The sequence below is a fragment of the Rhincodon typus genome, chromosome 11 (genome assembly GCF_021869965.1).
Source record: "Rhincodon typus isolate 14 chromosome 11, sRhiTyp1.1, whole genome shotgun sequence".
NCBI classification, from domain to species: domain Eukaryota; kingdom Metazoa; phylum Chordata; class Chondrichthyes; order Orectolobiformes; family Rhincodontidae; genus Rhincodon; species Rhincodon typus.
Window position 1 is genome coordinate 39,161,590 of NC_063342.1, and position 25,029 is coordinate 39,186,618.

The following is a 25,029-nucleotide window of genomic DNA, read 5'->3' on the forward strand; positions in this document are numbered from 1 at the left end:
GATGTAAAATCATCCTTTTGTGAGAGCCTGGTTTGATTTATCAGAACGTGATTAACACTTTACAAGTAAGCCAGTTGATCAAAAGTCATTCCAAACTTATTCTGCTTAAAGACTAACCCTACTTTTTGAAGACCCCTAGAAGCCCAGCTTCCAATCTTAAATTCACTTTTCACTATACCTATCACACACCACTCAAATTCTGCAGAACCTCATCACAGAAAATCATCAACATGTACCATAAAATTGCCTGGAAATTTCTCTTTGTGATACCAATAGAACACTGCTGGAATAATAACAGGAAGTGCTTGAGAAACTGAGCAGGTTTTGCAGCATCTGTAGAGAGAGAAACAGAGTTAATGTTTCGAGTTCAGAATGATACTTCTTCAGAACATTGCTGTGTCAGCTTTAAGCTGAAATCAATCCACTTTCAGCTAGACAAACCTAAACTGAGAAATACCAGAGCCTCACTGGGGCATTCGACACAGAAACACATCTGTTTAATTTCCATTGCTTTCCCTCATCTGCCTCTTTAGGTGGTTTTGAAATATTTCCCTTTGAAATTTTTCTCCCTGCTAAAATTGAAGCTTTTAAACTGATTGACTTGCATTCCGAACAGTATGTTGCTAAAACAGCTAAGCAGATTTTCAAGAAGACATTTTCTGTCAGGGAAATCCATTCCAACATCTTGATTACCAATTTTTTATTTTAAACTATGAGTGACTTGTCTGGCTTTGGCCTTAACTGTCCCATCTTCGGAACATTTTTCCGCACATATCCATCTAAATGATAAGGCTGCCTGTCTACTCTCTGGCACCTCAGTGTATAACACTAAATTTTTTCTAGTTCTCCAACTCTTTCTGTTGGTTTTCTTTACCAACTTATCTCCTAAGCTTCTACTTCTCATGGTATTTCCAGCCTGTTCCATCATTCTTGTTCTTGTCAAACAACAATTATATTTGCCATTGTATCTTGTTCAAGACTGTAAGCTCTCATCCTCCTGTGATCAGAATCACTTCTGTCAGCTCACAGCTTTTTCCTAGTGCCACGTTCACTTTGAGATCCACTTTCAGAACACAAACTATGTTTTCTGACTTCAACATTTTTATATTTTTTTTTAATCCATGGAGGTAAGTTCCTATCCCTCATCTTGCACATTTAGCCAATGTTTCCATTTTCAAGTGGCTTTCGCTGCTTTTCTTACAATGGTGGAATTTCTCCATTCACTGGTCCCTTCTGGCATATATGTTACTTCAGTGCCAACTCTAAGTCATTGTCATCTGGTCGAATAGCCTTGTCTGTTGTCTTTGTATCACTTTGTCCATATTCAGTCAGCCATTCATTTGTCAGAATCTGATTCTCAATTGTACAACATATGTGAATGTAAGTGTTTTGTGCCGCATCACTTTCTGATGTCTGTGACTTGTTCAGATTGTGATATGGTGTGCTATTTATTTATATATAATAATACCATTTATTTTAGGGTTTAGATTTTTAACTACTACAATGTAGGTTTAGTCTGTGCCTATGAAGGGATTTAATAATTAAATTGTAAGTATTTCTGTAGCCATGGTGGTTTCTTCTAAAGTACAAAGTGAGAGACAGAGATCTCCTGCAGAATAATGGGATTTTGTTGTTATTAACTAAGCTTTATAAGTGAATAGAGTAAACAATTAGATAGGGATCTTTTATTTTTTTCTTGGTTTAATGGAAAAACCTATAGCTGAAGAAAACCCTTTCGAATTTACTTTTGCAGAAGTCTTGGCTGAAGCTGGATGTATAAGGCAGTTGCTCCTGAAGAAGGGAGATAGTTTAGAACTGTTATTAGATTACCTCAGTTTAAGGAGCATAATTATGGGCCAGATGAGTTAGGTTAAAACCCTGAAGGGGTCACCTCTGAACCCTGAAGATGAGAAAATCTAAGCTCAACTGGATGAAGAATCGAGGAAGAAGCTATCAGATTCGCAAGATTGCAAATTGAAGCCACAGTTTAGTAAGCCCTACACTGGTGATAGAGAAGTGAATTGCCTCAGGTATAAGTACTTTACATGAGTGCTGTTGAGATGAATAGGCTTGTATTTCACTGTGTGTTGTGAAATCTTTAAATTTGTATTATAGGTTTGCTTTATTTGATTTTGATTTTAATTTCTAGTGTTTAATAAACTGCCATTTTATTGTTAAAACCAAATGTGCAGCGTTGCATGCATGTGTTTCTGTTCAACTAAAAATAAAAGAAAATATGATCTATCAAGCCAGATTTCAGTTTGGGACCTACTTGCCTAGTAATGGCAACAGGGATCACAAAATTTTGTAAGGGGAATACACTCTAACAGGTTGATTACCATAATGCAAAATTACTGTTTCTCCAGCATTACCTATAACTTGACTCAGCCATTCTTCTTCATACTATACCACGTCCCGTGGATTAGAATGTATTTCTGATGACTTTATATGGTGCTGCAAGGTTCGCTGAATTTTCTCTTAAACCTCACACTTAATAAGTGCATCTCTCCCTGCACACAGGGCATTCAAGTGCTTAGAAAAAATGAAAGCTAATTCTGATACCTTTTCAAGTCTGGGATCATTGCTTACTGAAAGAACTTTTGGATTTCTCCCGATGATATGGACAATAGTTCTCAATCATGTGAAGTGAGATCCTGTGCCTATGTCAGGGCAAGTATTAACTTACAATTCGATTGGTCGGCAAGGATTTTATCAAGCATCTCATCTACTTCCATAGGATTTCTTTCACGCACTTCATTAATGAAGGAACTTTCCATTGCTGTGGTCATTACCACAATGTTCAGATTTTCACACATAACTCTAACTAGGTAATTTGGCAAATTCACTACTATTGTCGTTTAGATTCTAGCCAGTATCCCCAGTCTAGTCCCCATCCATTTTTGAGTTATGTCTCACATTACCAAACCTAAAGCAGGTAGAACTCTTACAGTCCTTAAACTTCTTTCTCATAATATTTAAAGAATCTGGGTAATATTTTAACCAATCCACTCAATATACTGTGTTCATGCACTTAATGACTAACTCAGCGTAAATGAATGAGTCTATAACTGCATTACTGAGCTAATGCTTGTTGTAAATAGTACAATTTCCTCTGCCTGATCAGTATCACCGTGTTCTTTTTCCAAACCTTTTGTGCTATGCACAACTTCACAAACCTTAGTATTCCATTTAGGAAATTTCATTGCACATTATGTAGTAGTCTTTCAAGTCATATCTAAAGCACCTGTTAACCATATACTGGGCTTTCCTGGAGTTTATTCTTCCAGTATAGTTCCCCAATTCCTGTTGTCTGGTATAACCGCAAGAGCTGTCTATATTTTCATTCCATTTAGCTATGATTTTCCTGTTCAGAGATGTTACTACACACCTCTGGAGCAGATGGGACTCGAACTTGCACTCTACCTTCTGGATCAGAGGTAGAGACACTATCACTGCACTACAAGAACCCTCCTATTCAGTTTTACAGCTCTTCCATACACCAATACCACCTGCACCCCTTCATATCCATCCAGTCAATTAATTAACCTCAATCAACTGCTTAACTATTTGCTATATTAACATCCAGTGGTTACATTTTTGGTGTTCCCCCCCAAATCCATTTTAATTTAATCCCCTCCTTCTCTTGCTACCTTGCTCCTCACCATTGGTGGTACTGCATTGTGCTTGATGGTCTTTGCACGTAAATTGAGCATTTGGCAACATGGGTGATTTAGTGGTGGTGGAAAAGACAGGAAAAGTACCATGGGCAACTTGATGGTGGGAAAAAGTCATTTAGTTGTGTTTAATAATATTTGAATGGATACCTTAAAAAAAAGTTTTAAAAACGAGAAAATTTCCAGTCATGTACAGTGAAGCCACATTCCACCTGGCCTACTACAACAATCTGCATTTCTAGCATGTCCCCAACTCAAGGATCTTCACATGAACATAGTCAGATGAGAATTGATGGTGATCAATGTAGAAAGTTATTTGAGAATGTGAGCCTGAGTTTGTAAAAACAAAGGAGTATCTGAGAAGCGAGGGTTATTGTGGAAAGAATGTTTAGGAGGGAATTCTAGAAGCTAAACCCTACATAACTGAAGGTGTGGTCATTAATGATGTGGCAAAGGGTAATGATCACAAATTAAAGAATGCAGAGTTTTTGGAAGAATACAGCATTGAAGAAGCTGCATTGGTAGGGAGGGAGAAGACTATGACAGACTTGATGCCTTGCTTACTGTTGGGGCAGTTGCATTGACAAAGCACTGCTTGGATACATAAAATTGTAAGGGGATCGGCCTTATATAAATGGGCCTTAGTATAGCATTGTAGATAATAAGTTTTTAAAATGCACCCTTTTTAAACAGTTACAAAGTGTTAAACAAGCCAAAAGAATTGTGAATGGTCAAAATCAGAAGATTTAACAAAAACACAAATCACTGTAAAAACACAGCAGGTCTGGCAGCATCTGTGGAGAGAAAGCAGAGTTAACGTTTCGGATCCAGTGACCCTTCCTCAGAACTGATGGTAGCTAGGAAAAGATTGGTATTTATGCAGAAGATGGGGTGAAGGGGTGAGAGGGTAAACAATAAGTGGAGATAGAGCCCAAAGAGAGAGAAAAACAGTTGGACAGACAATGGAGTGGTTAAAGGTCAGTCTGGGGGAATAAATATTTGCTAATAGGGACAATGGTTGTGTGTGGTAGCAGTGTATGTAATGACAAGGTCTGGTTTATGGGGGTTGGGGTAAAGGCATGGCCTCAAGTTCTGAAATTATTGAACTCGATATTAAGTCCAGAAGGCTGCAGAGTTCCCAAGCAGAAAATGGGGTGCTCTTTCAGCTTGCTCAGAGCTTTGCTGGAGCACTACAGCAAGCCTGAGACAGAAATATTGGTCAGGAAACATGGTGGTGTGTTGAAGTGGTAGGCAACTGGAAACTCAGTGTCTTTTTTGTGGACAGAATGTAGGTGTTCTGCCTAGCAGTCACCAAATCTGCACTTAGTTTCCACAATACAGAAGAGACCTCATTGTGAGTAGAAATACAGTAGACTAGATTGAGTGACCTGCAGGTAAAATGCTGCTTCACCTGTAAAGTGTGTTTGGGGCCTTGGATAGGGAGGAGGGAGGAAGTAAATGGTCAAGAGTTAAAGCTTCTGCAATTGCACGGGAAGGTGCCATGGGACTGTTTGCAGTTTTGGGAGTGGAGGAGGAGTGGACTAGGGTGTCATGGAGGGAACACTCCCTGCAGAAGGCTGATAAGGGAGGGGAGAGGACTATGTATCTGGTGGTGGCATCCCACTGGAGATGGCAGAAATGGCAGCTTATGATCTTCTGGATGTGGATGCTGGTGGGAAGTTGGTGAGGACAAAGTTGCAAAGTATCAACTTTTATTTTTAATTTTCTGACAGATACTTTCAGGAAATTTTGCGTCAACAATTATGACTGATATCATGAAGATCCCCGGATCAGAGGCTGCACTCCATGAGAAATGACCACGCTGTTGCAGGTGAAGAACCCAGATAAGTGAGTACAGAGTAGAAATTACTGACGGTGTGCAAACCAGACATGAACAGCAGAATGTGCTTGCTATCGCTGAGGGAAGTTACATGGTGTAATTCCTACAACATTTGGCATTTACATCAGTTACGTAATCTAAGGCAGCTCCCATCTGCTCAGCAGGTTGCCTGGAAATCACTTGCATGCTAATATAATAAGATAACTAAAGGCTTCTGGTGTTCTTCAAAGACACTGTATTCTGAAGCACATGACAATGGAAATCATAGCTGCCAAATACTTGGGAAATGGAAAATTCTTGTTCATGCACAATCAGATTCACAGGACCTGGGCTTGAACTCATTATGGATCGAAGAAAAGCAAAATAACACATGCTCCAACGAATACAGGAACAATGATAAACCATGAGCACAGTGAATTGCAGAGCAGCCTTAAAGTGTCCAATGGCCCACCTAGATGCTATTTCCCATGTTTCGATATAGCTATCGGGGAAAATCATGAGTAATACCTAAAGTACTGGCAGCAAATGCATCTGAAAAGATTCCACAGCCAGGCTACTCAAAAATATCCTACTAAAAGCAATTGTCTCAAGTGCATGTGCTACAAAGTTTTTCTTCATAACCTGTTAGACATTTATTGCTGTAGCTTCAAGGCACTAATATAGTTGTTTTAAAACCCACTGAATCCTTCCAGGCGTTGCTATTCTGCAGGTTAAATACCAGCTAGACCTTACATCTCAGATTGTACAACATTTCATAATGAAGTCGTGTGCATTACTCTCCTCACCTGTTAATAGTAGTAACTCTTGGGAAAGGCAAAACTAAACATAGCTAATTGCAGGAAAAAAAACTAGACACTAACAAAGACTATGAGACCATAACTAACCATGAAACATCATCAGAAATACTTCAAATAATCCAGGTCAATTCCTCTCTCATCTCTTAATTTCTCCATAATTTTACAAAACCAAAATGTTCATCTCTAACCATCAGGCCTGTTCTGGTTTCTATCTCTGGTAGTTTTGAGTAATTTCTATTCATCAAAGTTTAACATTGGAAATCTTTCTTACTCAACTGAGCATTTGTGTATCATTGTAAGCTCTTTTTAAATTTCCTGAAACTTTCAGGCTGTATTTCCAGAAAAAATGGCATTGTTACAAGAAGGGAATGAACTTAAGTTGGAGGACAGGTCAATCCATGAGAACCTGTCAAGACACTACAGTGATCTTGATTGAATATGAAAATATCGAATAAGTTGGGGAAGTGAGTAGGTGCATCTTGAAGAACAGGGCTAGTCCTAGATGATTCTTGTCATGTTTTCTTCTCCAATCTACTTGAAGGGATTCATTCATCTAGAATATAACTGAACTAAGGCCTTTTTGAAGATGCCACGTTAGGCTGAGAAAAACAAATAAATGTATACGTTCTGAGTAAGTCAGCTCCCCACACTACTTCATCTGCACTTTCAGCACAGCTACACACAAAGCAAAGGATTTAGACAATATGTTTATGGAGGTTGCACCAAACAAGTTGTTATAATCACATGAAGAGGAACAAGTGAAAGCGTGGGTGGTGTAGTGTGTCACTGGACAGTACTCCAGAAACTCAGGGTAATGCCTGGGAACAGGTTCAAATCCCACGAGGACAGATGGTGAAATTCGAATTAATTAAAAACTTGGAGTAAAAAGCTAGCCACCAGCAACCATGTAGCCATTTTTGTTAAAAACCCATCTGGTTGACTAATTTCTTTTCAGGAAGAAAATCTGCTGTCCTTACCTGGTCTGGCTGATACCTGAATCCACAGCCACAGAATGTCCTTGACTCTTCACTGCTGTCTGGGTAATTAAGGATGGGCAATAAATGATGGTCTAGCCAGTGACACCAACATCCCATGAACAAATTTTAAAAATAGGGGAAATTAAAATTTTCTACCAACATAGCAACCACAGAAATGGAGAGGAGATCGGGGAAAGCTTTTCCTCAGATCGTCCCTCTTACCAAGAGGTTCTGCTGTGCAATTTGAAGGGTTGTGATATGATAAGCTCCTTCAAAGATTGAAGAAAGAAGTCAACTTTCCTGAACCACCTGATACAAGAGGAAAGGACTGAGCAAGATAACAACGTCCTCCAATATGGAGACAGTACAATTATGAGGATTAAAACCTCAGGAAGGTATGACACAGGAGTGGTGTAACATTTCCAGGTGCCAAGCTCTCAACACTGACTTTCCCAGCCTTCTCCTACACAGCAAACCTCAGAGCAACATACTTTGTATCGCCTCTCATTCCTCTCTACCAGCACCAGATCCCCATCTGAACAGCCAACACCCACCCAAACCATCAGCCTTCTCACACCCATGCTGCACAGCCATCCTACAAACTTTATCCTTCCTGGTTTACCACACAAGCCATTCCAAGTACACAGAACTCCAACTGTCTTTCTTTGCAAAAGACAACTACCCAAGCCTCAGGTGCGGCACAGACCCAGCAGTTATTCTCCAGTGACAGACACTTTCAGGGCAATCAGCAATATCTGCCAGCCTCGTTCACTGGGAAGGTGAACTTCTTATAGGAAGCTGTAGATGTCAGGAACAACCCATTGTAAAGATCTGAGACTGTAGTGCTTGCAAATGTTGAGAAAGATGATCCTCTGCCTGTAGCCCTTGTGTTAGAGCCTAAGCCTCCTTCCAACTTGATCTGCATGTCTATCCTTTCTGCCATGTGGAGTGGTATTCAGATGAAGAGAAGGGCACCAGTATTGCTGCTGGAATTGTTACTCCTCCTCTTGTTCTCCATCTTAGGTGCAAGGTTGAGCCGTATGATTTGTGTCCATTCTGTGGTGAAACCACACAGCAGGGAAGTGCAGCTGCAAATGAGTGAATGTGACGTTCAAGAAGTTGGGAATAATGTGGAAAGCCTTCCTGCTTGTCAAATTCACTGAAGAAGCTCTTCCTGTTATGCATTCACATTAGTAATAGATCAGGAAACGGGTGACTTGCTTTTAAAACCAAAATTGTGGCTTGAAACAGTACTTAATTATCTAACATCAAATTTAAATCTCTTGTTTGATAGCTGCCTCGGGTTCCTCACCTGTCTTCATGTCAACCTAGGCGGAACCCGGAAGAAAGGGGGATGACATTAGGATCCACATTGCACACAATGTTGTGAATTAAATCCCTGCTTGAACCCATACTTGTCTTGCCTTACCCAAGATTCACACCCTCCAGTCCATGATATTAAGGTAGTAACATCATTTAGTTTCACACTGGGCATAACTTCACTAATTGGAATATACAAAATTTCTGAACACAGACCACCATCTGTGTTGCTCATAGGTATATGAATATACCAATTATGAATATTAACTCCACTTATTTGTTTATTGCATTCGTATGTGAAGGGTGTGGGACAAAAAGATAGAAAGGAAGTGATTAAAAATGATTCTCAGTCCATCAACATGTCATAAACAGTTAAATCTGATCAAGGAAACGTGACAAACTTAATCATTGAAACCTACTGACAGATAAGGCACAAATCTACAGTAGTGGTAAATATCTGTGCTTAAAATTCTAGCTGGTTTATACATGTTTAATTACAAGAAAATCCTCCTAAAGAGTCGTATTGGATTCAATGTTACCTCTGTTATTCTCTTCACAGATGTTGCCAGACTTGCCGAGATTCTCCAGTGCTTTCTGCTTTTAATTTTAAATCTTCCTGATTTCCTTTGTCTAGTTTGAACTTCAATAGAAACAGGAGAACTTTCACTCCACCCTGTTGCTCTTTCTCACTTTTTCCTACTGACTGTATAATAGCCATGAACGAACCATGAAGGCTCTAGGGAGCAGATTATTACCCAACTTCTTTGTTTCATGGAAAAAGATGCTGTTCCAAATGTAATGTTATTTGCATGGTGTGGGAATATTGATTCTTTTGTTATTTTTGTGTCCTTGGTAAACATTCGTGAATCAAGTAGAATTATGTTTGCTATCTTTAGTTGTGTTTAGTTTCTTGCTTCACAAATTATAGAGTGATCGTTGTCCAGTTATTGAGAAGCTAAATAAAAGGCAGTGTTCATATGATTTCCAGTAAGCAACCTACAGTAAGCAGGTTCTCTGTTCAAGCTGTGGCATTGATGCAATGCCAAATATTGTTCATATAAGGTCACATTTTAGTTTGTAGAGATGTTACAGTAGCCTTCAGTACTGACTAGAGGAGATGCATCTGGAAGAGGGCCTAAAAATATAACAATACATAAATATATAATAACGTTTAGAATGACTTTTCTCAGTATGGCTTGGCTGTTTGCCGTGGTTTCAGAAACTTGGCTACAAGTTTCTTGGGCAGTGGTCTGGTGTATTTCTACAGCAATTTCCTTTTGGTTAGCGTGGCCTTCAGTGTGAGTTCATCTTTTCCATGGTTATCTTTTTGCACAGTTGTGCAGCATGCAGCAGATGGTAATGATCTGGGAGTTTCGGGAAAGATTGCTCCCAAGGATGTTCCTTGATCTGCCAACACATCTGAAGCACTCCGTCCAAATTTCATTGTGTGATCTATGTGAATCAGACAGCTGATGAACATCTTTATAGGTAGGAAGGTTTTGACCATGATTCCTCATCTGTGCCTAAAGAGTAGATCTCAATTAGGACAACAGCAAGAGTGGCCTCCATATCACTGGACCTGTGAAGGGAAAAGCTCGTCTTGGGAGTGAAACTGCTTTCCTATTGCAAAGAAATATAGGAGAATGCTATTTTTCTCCACAATTAAGAAGTTACTGACAAAATTGGAAGTTACATACTCTTGCAATGCTATTATAGTGTCACCAATTAAAAGGAAGAGACAGATATTCACCCAAATGTCATTAGAAAAGAAGTTTGAAATGCTGATCATGATTATGCCATACTGTTGAGTGTGTATTTATTGCTTGACAGCCGAATGAAGTATACTGATGGCCACCATAGCTCACTGTTCAGACTCACATATAAACATTACAAAATGCAACAAGAGTTGACACCTCAGAAAAAAGGGGAAGGTCCTGGAAACAATAAAATTAGACAGCTTGATTGAGTTGTCAAACTACTTAGGCTGTTAATGTGATCAAACCAACAAATGACAGACTGTACAAAGATCATCATAACTATACTGGTCCCCCATGCATTGACAGATGCTGTGCATGAGAAATAATTTTCTTGTACCTTGACTCTCATATCCACATCTGTTAGCACCATGAAGAACTCATTTTCTGTTATCCCATATTCTTTGCGAAGTTCAGTGATGAGGCTTTGATCCAAGTCACCGTGTTTTATATCTTTCACTGGCTTCTCATTGTCTTAAGATAATGAAACATATAACTAGTTAATATCTTTCCAAATAAGAAAACTGTTAAAGTTATATTCCTACATAAATGAGATCATTTATACTTTTTCAAAACAAGATACCCGACATGAACAAACAAGCATGGATAAGCATGGCTCAAAGGATGGATAAGCATGGCTCCACTTTCATTCCTATCACAATATTTCACATAGAGTTGTAAAATTCTTACAGTGTGGAAACAAGTCCTTCGGCCCATCACATCCACACTGACCCTCAGAGCATCCCAACCAGACCCATCCCCCTACCCTCTCCTTGTAACCCACCTAATCTACACATCCCTGAACACTATGGGTAATTTAGCAAGGCCATTCCACCTAGACCGCATATCTTTGGACTGTGGGAGGAAACCGGACCACCCGGCAGAAACCCATCCAGACATGGGGAGAATGTGCAAACTCCACACAGACAGTCACCCGAAGATGGATTCAAACCTGGGTGCCTGGCGCTGTGAGGCAGCAGTGCTAACGACTGAACCACCGTGCCGCCCATGCATCCTCAGATTTATTAATAGGGGCATAGAACTCAAGAGCAAGGAGGTGATGTTGACCTTGTACAAGACACTTGTTAGCCCTCAGCTGCAGTACGGGGCACAAAACTGGCTGCCACATTGTAGGAAGGATGTGACTGCACTGGAGAGAGTTTAAAAGAATGTTTCCAGGAAAGTGGAATTTCAGTTGTGAGGATAAACTGAATATGTTGGGACTGTTACCCTTGGACATGTATTGGAAGAATACCATTTACACTGTGTTAATAGCCAGATTAAATAAAACACATCAAATTATGTCCATCATATCAGGAATAATGATAATCCAAGCCCTCTTTCTTTCTGTTGTATTAAATGGAATCGCAAAATGTGGCTAGACACCACTTTAGCAATGATTGTGTCTAGCAGAATTCCACAGTGATCATCTGAAAACCTATTTTAGATTGTATTGTGCAATGAAGTCTATTTAGACATGTGCTAAAAGCATCCAGGCATGAATCACACAGATCATTGAAGTGGCAGGACAGAGAAAGGGCAGTAAGTAAAGCATCCTCAGGTTTATTAATAAGGGCATAGAATTCAAGAGCAAGGAGGTGATGTTGAACTTGTACAAGACACTTGTTAGCCCTCAGCTGGAGTACGGGACACAAAACTGGCTGCCACACTATAGGAAGGATGTGACTGCACTGGAGAGAGTTTAAAAGAATATTTTCTAGAAACGTGGAATTTCAGTTGTGAGGATAAACTGAAGAAGTTGGGACTGTTATCCTTGGACTGAAGAAGGCTGAGAGGAGATCTGATAGAGGTTTTCAAAATCATGAACCGGACAGAATACATTGAAACTGTTCCCACTCATAAAGGAATAAGAATGAGAGAACAAAGATTTAAAGTAATCAGGAAAGAGGCAAAGATGAAGTGAGAAAAAAACTTTTTCATTCAGCGAGTAGCTAGAATATGGAATGCACAGCCTGGAAATGTGGTGGAGGCAAGTTCAATTGAGGCATTCAAGACACACTGATGGTTGTTTGACTAAAAATACTGTGCAAGGGTATGAAGAAATAGCAGTAGATTGTCACTAGGTAATGACTCATTTGAAGAGCTGGTGTAGGTATGATAGACTGAATAGCCTCCTTCTGTGCCACAGCACTTCTGTAATTCTGTGAATAGTTTTGACCCCATCAGTTTGGACTAATCTGAGACCAGCTTCCAGAGCAGTGGTTCACTGCAATGCCAGGTTCCCCTGGGATTTTCATGGAACACAAATGTGTAATTCTGATGTTGCACTGTACCTCTGAATGCAATACCAACTTCACTCGTGAAGTTTAATGTGGAGCAGTTATACTGGATTCTTGCATCACTTTGCTCTGTCAGTGCAAACTCAAAAGACACTGTACCTTTTTACTTACAGTTTCTACCAACAAGAATAATTGATGAGGCAATTTTTTAAACAGGTTTAAAATATTAGCAGCATCACATGAGGTTAACTGGACTTTACAAATCACACAGTACCACAGAGCTTAAGTATTGCTAAAGAAAGAAACATGCTGTTGGAGTGTTTCATCTTGCACCCTGAATACAGTCATAGAATCCCTACAGTGTGGAAACAGGTTATTTGGCCCAACAAAACCACACCAACTCTCCGAAAAGCATCCCACCCAGACTCACCAACCTCCTCCCACCCTATCCTTGTGTTTCCCATGGTTAATCCACCTATCCTACACATCCCTGGACACTATGGGCAATTTGGCATGGCCAATCCATCTAACCTGGAAACTGGCGCACCCAAAGGAAACCCACGCAGATATGCGGAGAATGTGTAAACTCCACCCAGACAGGTGCCTGAGGCTGGAATTGCACCTGGGTCCTTGGTGCTATGAGGCCACAATGCTAACCACTGAGCCACTGTGCTGCAAGAAAACTAAATTTCAAAAGGAAGACGGCTTATACTGAATTGTTGTGAAGTTGGGTAGAGTTCTTGTGAATTGGAAGGCACGATGTTAGAATTTGATATTTGCAAAATGATAGGGGGAAGAGCGTGTGTTCGCTTTAAAAGATGGCGTTTTTTTCCTCGGCTTGGAAATTAAAAAAATATGTGCAGGTGCACAGAGGGGTCCTGAAAATAAAACATTGTCTCAAAAGGCTATGTGGTTAGCAACCCAGGCAGAGTCTGTTTTGCTATTAAGACAACCAGTTTGAAAATCAGCCAATTAATTTAAACCAGGTACTCAGAGGCTAAAAACCAATTAATTTTACATCTGATGGTTTTGACAACCTAGGATCAATCGTATTGTGAGAAATTGATAGGTCATCAAGGATATAAAAGAAGAAGGCATTTGAAAATCAGTGTGAGAGCAACTGCCATCTGTTAGAGTTAATAACAAACAGCCCTAAAGAGAAAATCACAGGCTCTCACCGAGTAACCATCATCTAACTGAAGGTACAACGGCACTCTTAGCTAAGAGTGCTACCTGACGCAAGAATTCGATGGCGAAAGGTCTTTGTGACTGAGGATCAGTGGAGAGGGTGAAGAACATTCCGGAAGATGTATTCCGGCTGTAATTTTGAGAGATTAAGTTTTAATGTTCTTTATTAATTTATTTTATATAAGTGGGACTTATATTTATTGGAACTGTGTACCATTAGAATTTTGTTTTATTTGGGTATCATTAGTAATTGAGGGGGAATTTTTCAGTTTTTAGTAGTTCTGTTAATTTGTTCACTGTTAGAGTTAGATAAATAAATTGTTACTTGTTGATTATAGAGTGACTGTCAGGAGTTTGTTTCATTTAACCTCCCATGTACAACCGATTGGGAGGTAAGAGGCAGGTTCTACCACTTTTCATAATTCCTTTAACAGATTATGAGGCAAGGTGAGCTTCTCTGTGCGTTTTGGTTTTAGTTATCGGGGTGGGGATGAGGGGAGTCGACCTCCGCTTCATAACAGTATGAGAAAAAGCTGCTGACTTGTCAAGATTTTTAAAAATTTTTAAAAATATTTTTGTGTTGTGGAATTAAGCAGGATGAAACATCTACCAAGCACATTCCACATCTTTATATCTATACTTAACAGAATTGTAACTCTAATTTACACCCAAAACAAGTCAAACTTGGCATCAAACTTGAAAAATGACTAATGCATGTATACTACATTGTTGCTTTTGGAGCAGTGATCAGAATGTTCCACAGGTTATTTTCTTCATTGCTTTTGTCTGCCCTCTGTTTTGATCTACTTTCTTGCCTTTCATTCACAGTTCTGATAATAACATAGTTTGTCTAAAGTGAGCCTAGTTTTTCTTCTTTTCACCCAGAAAAATTCCAGTTTCCTTCCTACTTGTAATTAAGCTGCTCTGCCTTCTCAGAGGCCCATTCAAGTAGGTGTAGCAAGTATAAGATGTAGTATGACAACTGGACTCATCATAGTGCGCCAGAAACCAATATCCTGAAACACACTGCAAACTTTTGCCAGGCTAAGTGATGACCCGTATTCACTTCCTCAGGAAAGAAAATTGTCTATCTATGTAGTTGTGTGAAACAAGGTTCACATCACAAGCTCTCTTGTTTTTGTCAGAATGTGGAGCTTCACTCCACCTCACAGACTGGTATAAGAAAATATTCTGCCTCCAAATATGGACTGCTGCTCTAATGTTTGGAGAAACCTGCAGCAACTATTAGACAGGCAAACACTGGACATCACTCACAAAAACAACACAAGTGCCCCTGGTAAAATAATGAACATGCTAAAAATCTCAGCTGTGAATCAGTTACGTAAGAAAATAGTAGACATGCTTTTACATAGAGAGGAAAAAGAAAGGATAAAATACTGACCCAGCTGGTAATGATCAATTTTAATCGTGCTGTTATTCAAAGGTCCAAAAATGGTGATAATTGAGATTTTTCTTAACGCCATTTCACAGACGTGCTCTAAATACTCATCTCGCTGCTGTTCATACATGTTGTTTCTGTCATTTGGAGAGGTAATAAGCTATAAGTAAGAAGGAAAAGTTCAAATTGGAAAAGTAAAATAGTCAGAAGTTTCAATGTTTAGAAACACTAATATTTTAAACACTAGTAATGTTCTTATGTATGTTACACCCCTGAAAATGTCAAGCAACATTGCTTTGCAGGTGTAAAAAATCTCGAATCATATGTATAGCAATAACAGACTAGCTTGTGTTCTGCATCACAATAATACGTGCATGTATTGAACTTTTACTAAACTCAGTGACAGCAGTCACTGAGAATTTCCAAGGGTTGGTTTTTAAATCCTTCCCCTGCCAGGCAGGCTGTGAGCACAGGGAGGAGCGAGATGTAAATTATGATGGGTGCCCAGCACACCATTTTTCCTGCTAACCCCTGATTTGTCCCTTTAATAACATAGATGGGCAGGTAGCAAAATCAGCACTCCTTTAAATTATTAAAGTTTAATTGAGCTTTTTACAAAGCCAACTGACTGAGATACTAGACTGTGCAAGCCATAATATTGTTGATATGGCCAGTGGGCAGTATTAATTTTGAAGCCAGGTTGATTAAAGGGCAGCGAGGGCTCATTTGAGGGCTATTCTGGCCATTAAGGTGTACTAGGGCATTGGGGTCACCCACCTCATTGCCTGCCATCCAACATCCATTCCCCCCAAACTCTTCCTTGTGATCTTAGATCCTTCCCTCCCCTAAAGCCCAACACTTACCGGATTCTTCTTTGTCCTCCTACCTCCCAGTGGTACATGTTAGTGTGATCCAAGGGTCAAAGGCCCTACTCTCGCCTAGCCTAGCCTGGCCAGCATGTTATGGCTGGGAGCAGGTGCTTCAATGCCAGCTAGCCTTCCTTCCAGGGTGGCCAACAATCTGCAGCACAAAATGTAGTTCAAAGTCTGCAAAGAGGTATTCTGCCACTTTTGCAGTGTTTTTTGGTGAATATGTTACCATCGTTCAGCAACCATCAAGCACATTAACATCCTGAAGCACTTGTCAATAGTCCAATTTTATGTCATAATGAGTCTACAATAGTTGCCATCTAAAACTCTAAAGAACAGGTGCTTTGAAGAGGATAAAGACAAACATTTGCCAAATTAGTGACACATATCACTGAAGCCAACACATCTGAATGATTTAAATATGATCATTGTCTGAAATTACTAAATGTGTTGAAGTTTACAAATAAAACGTAACCTGTATCCAATATTTACACTAGTTTCTTTGAAATCTGTCAATTTAAAGAAAACTTCACATTATAGTTAAATAAATAGCATTTAAAACAATTGGATGTTATGTTTTGAACTATAAATCAATAGCCTTGCTGAAACCATACACTGTTGCAATCACAGTTTCATTCGTGATATGATGGTGCCAGAATGTCAGTGAAGTTAACAGCAAAGTATAATAATAGAACTAGTAGAAACATCAATTTTAATAACAAAAAGTTGTTGCATGTAGTAGTGAAAGCCAGAATCACAAGGCAATTTGAAACAAGCTATTGTGAAAAATATATTGCTAGATATGGGAACAAAGAAGCTGAAACTTACAATGCATGGGTTGTTGTCAAGAAAAGCATTAGGACTGATGTATTTGGAAGTAACAACAGCCTAAATGAGTATTCAGCAGCAAATTGATGTGATACTGGTAACACAGCTTGCTTCAGATAGAATGCTAAGATTGTAGTAATTCAATGTTGCCTGAACCAGTGGCCAGGGAGGGTGTTGCAATTGGTGAATGTGGAGTTGTGGCAGTCTCCAAAGATGATAACTTCAGTCTTCCACGTGTCTAATTAAAGTAACTGTGCCTCATCCAAGACTGGTTATTGCATAGAGATTCAGTAGATTAGGTCTGTACTCAATGGAATACAGAAGAATTAGAGGTGACTTTATTAAAACACTCAAGGTTCATAGAGGGCATGATAGGGTAGATGTGGAAAGATTGTTGCCCCTTGTGGGAGAGTCTAGGACCAGAGGGCATATTCTCAGAATAAGGAGTTATACATTTAAGACAGGGATGAGGATAAATTTCTCCTCTCAGTGGGTTGTGAATCTGTGGAGTTCTTTGTCACAGAGGGCCATTGAGGGTGCATCATTAAGTATTTTCAAGGCTGAGATTGATTTTTAATCAGTAAGGGAATGAAGGTCTATGGAAGAAAGGCAGGAAACTGGAGACGGAGATTATCAGTCATGATCTCATTGAATGACACAGCAGACTCAAGGAGCTGAATGGCCTACTTCTGTTCCTATGGGTTATGGTCTTAAGTAGTCCAACAACTTACAAGCAGTGGTGGGGACTGAACCAAGTGGTGGAGAAGTGAAGCTGGATGTCATTGACACATATGTGGATGCTGACCCCTATGGCTACAAATGCTGTTACTAAATGACAGCATGCATATAAGGTAAAGAAGATGGCTACAGATTGAGTTCGGGGGAACTTTAAAGCAATTGCTGTGATTCAGCCAGAGCTGATGATCAGTGGTTAAACTGGTTGTACAGTTAACACATTTAAGATGGTTCTGCTGAAAGGCCAGCAACCTGAAACACTAACTGTGTTTCTCTCTCCACAGATGCTGCCAGGCCTATTGAGCTTTTCCAGCATTTTTGGTTTTCATTTCAAGTTTGCTTTTGTACATAATTTCAGCTAGCAATGACGCAGGGTCATACCAGGAAAAGAGCAGAATTCACAACAATTAAATGTTTTGTCAGAGCTAAGAGCAATAAAGATAGAAATGTGATAACCTGAAAGCAAAACTCAGAGAATTGGAAGTTTGAATATGCAGCAGTAAACAACTTAGAAAAGAGACTTTTCTTTTTCCTGGACAGGAGCAGAAGGAGGTGAGGCTGGACGATGTCGTGGAAGTGAATCATAAAGGATATAAGAAAACGGTCAGATGTATTATACTCAGTGATTAAAATCATGGGAGGGGAAAGACAAGGGACAATGCAAAATCATGAGTATGATCAAGGCAAAACACCCTCACTAAACAATACAAAAACAATGTAGCTGTGTACAATATTTAGAAACTTGAGTCAGGTCCTGCCAGTTCATTGGTCAAATGCAGTTATTGATAGATGATTGTGAGTGGATGCAGGTTGTTGGAAATGTTTCTGTTAACTGATAAATTGAGAAACCAGTTTCAACTCAATTAGAATCTAAACCAATGATCTGTCCTTGTTTTCACGTCATTGGTTTGGATTCTAATTACCTGAGACTTTTTTATAAGGAAGTGTGGGATTAGGGTATTGAGGTTGATGATTCAACCATGATCATATTGAATAGCGGAGCAGGCTCGAGGGGTTGAATGGGCTACTCCTGTTTCTGTCTTCTATGTTTTTGACCAATATTATGGAGCTACAGAACTGTTATATGCATAATACACAGCCTAAATAATGGCTATTGGTAAAATAAGTATTTCCACACATAAAGTGTAGCATTGAATTTTCTAAACTTTGGTTTAGCTTAATTCATGAAGATATTTATACTGTATAACTAATGTTTACTCTAATTACTAACTAAAAATAACAGTACAATCTAATGGTGAACTGTCTTAAAGTCCACTCTCTTCATATGAAGCCTTCTAAAATCCCAAATGTAGCTTTTCTATTAACTTTCAAATCATGAGAACTAGTTTAATACTAGTTATAGAATAATTGTTGAAGTATCCAATATCTTTAATGACTAGATCTGTTCTTGGCAATGCAGCAAACAGTCCTCAGCTTCCACTTCTTATAGACTTAATATCCTTAAACTGACCTGTATCATATTTTACTAAATAATAGTGACGCCGTATACCACAACATGTTTTTTTCTCAGAAATGTATGCAGCACATTGCAGAGAACATTTGAAAAAAATATGGGATGGCACAGAGTACAGGCCTGTTTGAAAGATGGTAAATCAGAGCCATGCCATTAATTAATTTCGTTGTGTTTTCTATTTTGCCAAGTTTTGCATTCATCAGAATAAGAGATACCATTGCTGGGAACGAACAGCTACGGGGTACCACTTACTGCTGTGCTCTTAGAAGATGGAAGGGTACCACAAAAAAGTATCCCATGGTCAGCCATAGGACAGTTAAATGTAGAGGACAACTGCCTCTACTCCATCACATTATTATGCCTCGTAACTATGTTCAGTGATAGGTCAATATGAGAGTTTCCCACTTTACGTAATATCCATTATGGGGCCTTTCTAAATGAGGTTGCAAGTTTGTCATCAGTTAATGGTTAACAGCTACTAGGAATTACACTGAGACAGTCTACACTTATTTCACACAAAAAAAATTCAGAAGCAATGGAGGGTAGACAATCATCACACTAATCCCAGAAGATCTTGTCCAACTGTCTCAATCTCAAGTATTTCACAGATGCCGGTTTTATAGAACACAGAATTGTTAAGGCGCAGAGGCCATTTGGCCTATTGTGCCTGCACTGGTTCTTCAGTTACCCTGTGCCAATCTCCTGCTATTTCTCCATACCCTTATACACTATTTCCATCCAAATACTCATCCAGTACCTTCTCGAATGTCTCATTTGAGCCTGACTCGCCACATTTCCAGGCAGTGCATTCCCTACTTTAACTACTCGCTTTGTGAATAAGTTTTTTTTCTCACATCGTCCTTGTTTCTTTTGTACATCATTTTAAATCTATACCCTCTCACTCTTGTTCCTTTTACAAGCAGAACAGATTCTCTATCCACTCTCGCCAGCCCACTGATGATTTTGAAAATCTCTATCGAATCTCCTCTCAGTCTTCTTCTCTCCAAGAAGAACAGTTCCAACTTCTTCAATTTATCCTCCTAACTGAAGTTTCTCATTCCTGGAACCAGTCCTGTAAATCACTGCTGCACTCAGTGCATTACATTCGCATATTTATACAACATGGTGCCCAGACTATATGGAATACTCCAGCTGAGGTCTAACATAGCCATTTCACAGCAAAGGCCTGGGAACAGATGTCCTTCCTTTACTGTTGCTGTTGGGTTAGGAAGATGATTAAATTATTCACAGATAAATTGCTTTAATCTTTCTTTTCTTCTCTCTAGTCTGGAAGATGTAGATTTATGGCAACGTCCACAAGCATTTCAGGTACCTCTCCCATCTGCCCATTCTTTATAAACTTGGACAGTGAGTGTTTACAGACCAAAGGGAGCATCATGGTTGAACTAAATCTTGTGTTTTCTGATATCCAAATATTTGTAATTTGGATTACAGATGAGGCTTCTTATAGTAGTCAAGAAAAGTGTGGGCTGTTTCATTTTTAATCCTAGCCTAAAGTGCCAAAGCCAGTTGTATCACCTCTAGATTATCCTGCCTAAGGCTAACAAATGAAAATCTGAGTACATTGCAAACCTTTGGTCTTCGGACTCAATACCAACATAGCGTTTTTTATTCATTCATGGGACGAGGACATTACTGGCTAGGCCAGCATTTATTGTCCATCCCAGGTGTCAGGTAAAAGTAAACCATATTGCTGTGTGTCTGGAGTCATGTAGTCCAGAGCAGGTAAGGATGGCAGTTTGCCTTCCCAAAGGACACTACTGAACCAGATGGATTTTTCGAACAACGGTTTCATGGTCACTAAACTCTTAATTCCAGATTTTTATTGAATTCAAACTCCATCATCTGCTGTGGGTTCTCAGAATATTAAAGTCCCTGGATTAAAAGATTAGTGATAATACCTTACTTTTTGCACATTAAATAATCAGTGGACTCATTACTGTAATTATAGCTGTGTCTGTTTAGAGATATTTCATTTTCTGTGCAAGACATCATCAGCACCCTGGAACTTCCATTATTATATACATGGGCACATATAATGGCTATAAAGCAGCAAGTAACACACCTCCTGACTCCCCAGAGCCTGTCCACTATTTTCAAAGCCCTGATCCGGAGTGTGATTGAATACTCTCCACTCCCCCGGAATGGTGCAGAGCGAACATCAAGAATTTTCAAACAATCAGGGGCAAATCAACCTGTTTTATTAGTACCTTTACCCAACATCTTAAACACTCACTTCATCCATCACCAATGCACAGTGACAACCAGTGTACCATCTACAAGATGCATTGTAGCAAAGAGTCAAGCATGCTTTGACAGCATCTTCCAAATTCATGACAACTACTACAGAAGGACCAGGGCAGCAGACACAACGAAGTTCTGACATGTGCTAGTTTGCTGTTTCTTCGCTGTCCCCAAGTCAAAATATGGAGCTCTTTTTCTCACAGCACTGTGGATGGACCAAGATCAAATGAAGTGCAGCAGTTCAAGAAGGCTCACATTCCCTAAATGAGATGTAAGGAAAGACACATTCCACCGACCTTTGTTGTCGTTCCCTTCAGTTCTGACAATAAGCCAATCTTTCCAGTCTTGGAGGGCCGAACGGCCCATTCCTGTGCTGTAATTTTCTTTTCTTACCCAAACTTGTAGTGTGAAGAATACAACGCATCAGTAATAGATACTGTAACAAGTGTAATGCTAAGTAAGCTATTTAGTTATACCTACAGTCTAAAACTTAAAATTGATCACTTTGTGGGCATTGCAGTTTTAAATCTTTCTAGGCTGTGCTTCTCAACGTACAACATAAAAATGAGCTAATTTGATGGAAAAGATATCATCTTTCACTAAAACCATATGCTTTGTTTGAGCATTTCGCAGGTATTGTCCTGAGAATTATAAAGTTAGAAAGCACTACTGGTGAAGTATTAAAAAAAGTATCTGTCTACCATTAGCAGTTCATAGGTTAACCAGTTGGAACAACATCTGATTCAGTCCTGTAACTATTAGCAGCTGTGCTGCACGCGATGTAACGCAAACAAACAACGCAAGGAATGCGTTCTGAAATGTAACCTTTCAAATTTGAGTGTGCTGGTGCATCTGCATTGATCTTTTTGACTTTGAATGACTTTGTGAATATAGCAGGCATTGATATATCCTTCTTTCAGTGAAGAACAATTTTAATATGCCTTCTCTTTTTACCCTATTATCATCAATTGATAAAATTAATTTGCATTCTGCAATGTATCCTATCAACTGACTGTTGTCAATTATCAAACTTTGATATTCTTGTCGTAAATTTCAAAATTACCATGTAACAAAAGATATACTGGTAATAATGACCCGTAGCTATGTCAACCTATTTTCGAACCCTATATTTTACTACTAATTGAACTATCAAATACAAATAGTTCTAAGGAAGTACACTTTCCAAAAGTGAGAAAAAGATCCCATAATGTGTTTTTTTAAACATTTTATGAGTTGCTGTTGTGTCGAAATAGATGAGAACTGCCCCTTTTGATGACATCATAGAATAGTCTAGCAGAGGCGAGGATGAACTTCATATGGCACCCAGTAATTAGGAAAATAAGCCAGACAAAATTTTGACAAGTCATTATCAGTAAAATATAGCGAAGTATTTTGAATAAAAAAATTCTATCAATTAGCTTTCTCTGTTTAATTGAATTATTGCCATGCTGCACCATTACAAACTAGTGACAATGATATAAGAGGGGTAACTAATGGGTTTTCTTTCAATTAACTATCTACAGGTACTTATTACCTAAATATTCTACGCACATATGAACATTCTATAAGTTCATGCAGCCTTACAATAAATATTACATTCAGGCACCAGTTTAGTTTCTAAGCCTGCCAGACACTGCTGGTGGGTGCTACTATGTGTCACTACTTTGAACAAATGCTATCGTGTTATTTGCAAGAAATGTCAATGTGATAAAAATGTAAAACCACTTTCTGTTGCCAGTAACAAGGCTAGTGCCTCTAAATAGTTTGCAGCACTTACTATTAGACGTCGTCTATTTTCAAAGTGGCTGAGAATGGATGCCAATGTCTTTGGCATTCCTGGAAACTTCTTAGGCAGTTTGAAGATCCCTTTCTTGTTTGCCTTCTTGGGATTTTTATGTTTGGCTTCCTTTAGAGGTTTAGTTTTCAGCACAGGTTTTATTTTTTTCTCTGCTTTGTCTTTTTTCACAGGCTTCTTCTTCTTTTCGTTCTTGACTGGCTTGCCATGCTTCTTCTGTTCCTTGCCTTTTTTCAGAGGTATACGTGACCCTTCAACCTCCTGCCCTGTGTCCGTAGATGAGGTTTTATCAGAATCATATTTATCCTCATACTCATTGATAAGGATTTTATTATTTGTATTTTTGGACTTTGGTGGCTTAGTTTTGGTAGGCTTGCGAAGGATTGGTGTCACCCGTGGCCCCTTCTTGTGATAATTCCCTGTTTTTTTGTCTGAACGGTTGTATTTGTGCCGAACTGTCTGTTCTTTTGCATAATCTGGACTGACTGTTGTAGTCTGAAAAGTTGGCGTTGGAGGATAGTATTGGAGAGTTTTTGAGGATTTTTTGGGATGAGATTTACTGACATCAATGCTGGTCGCAGTCCGATGTCTACCTCGATGTGTGCCACCTCGAGCTGCTGGGGAGTTAGTGCCAGTTGTCAATCTTGTTGGCGTTTCAACATTGACCGCCTGTTTGTGGAATTTTGGTAAAGACGGTGATAATATTACATAAGATCTTGTAAAGTGTGAGGTGCCACCTTGTCTATCAGAAGTAGTGGTAGATGGCACTGTTGTGCTGAAATCGGTGACAGTAGTTGTGGTGGGGGGTAAAGTAGTTGGTTTTATAGTGCGAGTGGTTGTTCTAGTTGGTGCTACAGTTGCCCTGACTAATTTAGAACCTCCATGTGTGTTCAGTGATATCCTAATAGGCTTCCTAATGATAACCTTCTTCCTTTTCTCCGACACCTTTTCTTCCAACGTCTCCTTTGGACTGGGTACCTCAACATTCTCATTCGTTGGCGTAGGCCTGAGCTTCTCTTCACTCCTCTTCTGGCCCTCAGTGGGTCCAATTACCTTCCCTTCCACACCCGCCTGTTTACATTTCTGCACAAACCCTTTCTGCCTCAACCTCTCGATTTTCCGAATTGGGCCCTGGTCGATCACTTCGTACATGGCCTCCAGTCTGACCGGGTAAGGGTAGGTCTCCTCCAGCTGGAGGTTCTTCCTCAGCAGGACCATGCTGAATTTGCCTCTCTCGAGTTTCAGGAAGTCCAGCAACTTGAGGACAGTCCTGGCGTCCAAGGGCTCCTCGAGGACGGTGCCCTGGTTAGTGATCTTCCTGACTTTGCCGCCCATCTCTCCGTCCTGGTGGAACAGCACCAGTTGGTAGATGTGCCTCTCGGCCAGCTCGCAGTAGACATCGTCCTTCAGGAGGCTGAGCATCAGGCGGTAGTAGCCGTCAGCAGCGTGGGGAGCTGAGATGATCCAGAGGCGCTGCTTCCCGGCCATTGCCGCCAGCAGGCTCGGGGTCCCGGCGGCGGGCACGCGCACCTGGCGGCTCCGCGCGGCTTGGGCAGGGGAGCGACGACTCGGCAGGCGGCTCCGGTACCGGCCTCGGGGAGAGCTGCTGTCGTCCCGCTGTGCCGTAGCCAGCGGGCGGGAGGATCTGCTCAATGTCCCGTTCGTCAGCCTGACCAACCTCACGCGTCTTCTGGCCCCGAGCCTTTGCATTCCCGACGGCGCCCTGCACTCACACAGCAACCACAGCAAACCCAGCAAGACCAGAGGTAAAAACCCGGGCCCCCTCATGTTCAAAACAAAAACTTCCGCTTGTCTCAACAAGAACACAAACACACACAAAAAACAAAAAAAAACAACTTGTTTCGCCTTTAAAG

At 39.9% G+C, this 25,029-nt stretch overlaps 1 protein-coding gene across 2 annotated transcripts in view; it reads right to left on the reverse strand.

Annotated features, from left to right (window-relative positions):
• The window catches only part of ccdc80 (coiled-coil domain containing 80), a 40,455-nt gene extending 15,512 nt beyond the window's left edge, over window positions 1–24,943 (reverse strand). For both annotated transcript variants that reach the window (XM_020516128.2, XM_048602585.1), the window contains exons 1-3: window positions 23,138–24,943; window positions 15,193–15,349; window positions 10,703–10,836 (exon numbers count right to left, since the gene is read on the reverse strand). In XM_020516128.2, the coding sequence (XP_020371717.2) occupies window positions 10,703–10,836; window positions 15,193–15,349; window positions 23,138–24,943 (2,097 nt within the window). The remainder of the gene's footprint in view (window positions 1–10,702; window positions 10,837–15,192; window positions 15,350–23,137) is intronic.
• Between the last annotated feature and the right edge of the window lie 86 nt (window positions 24,944–25,029).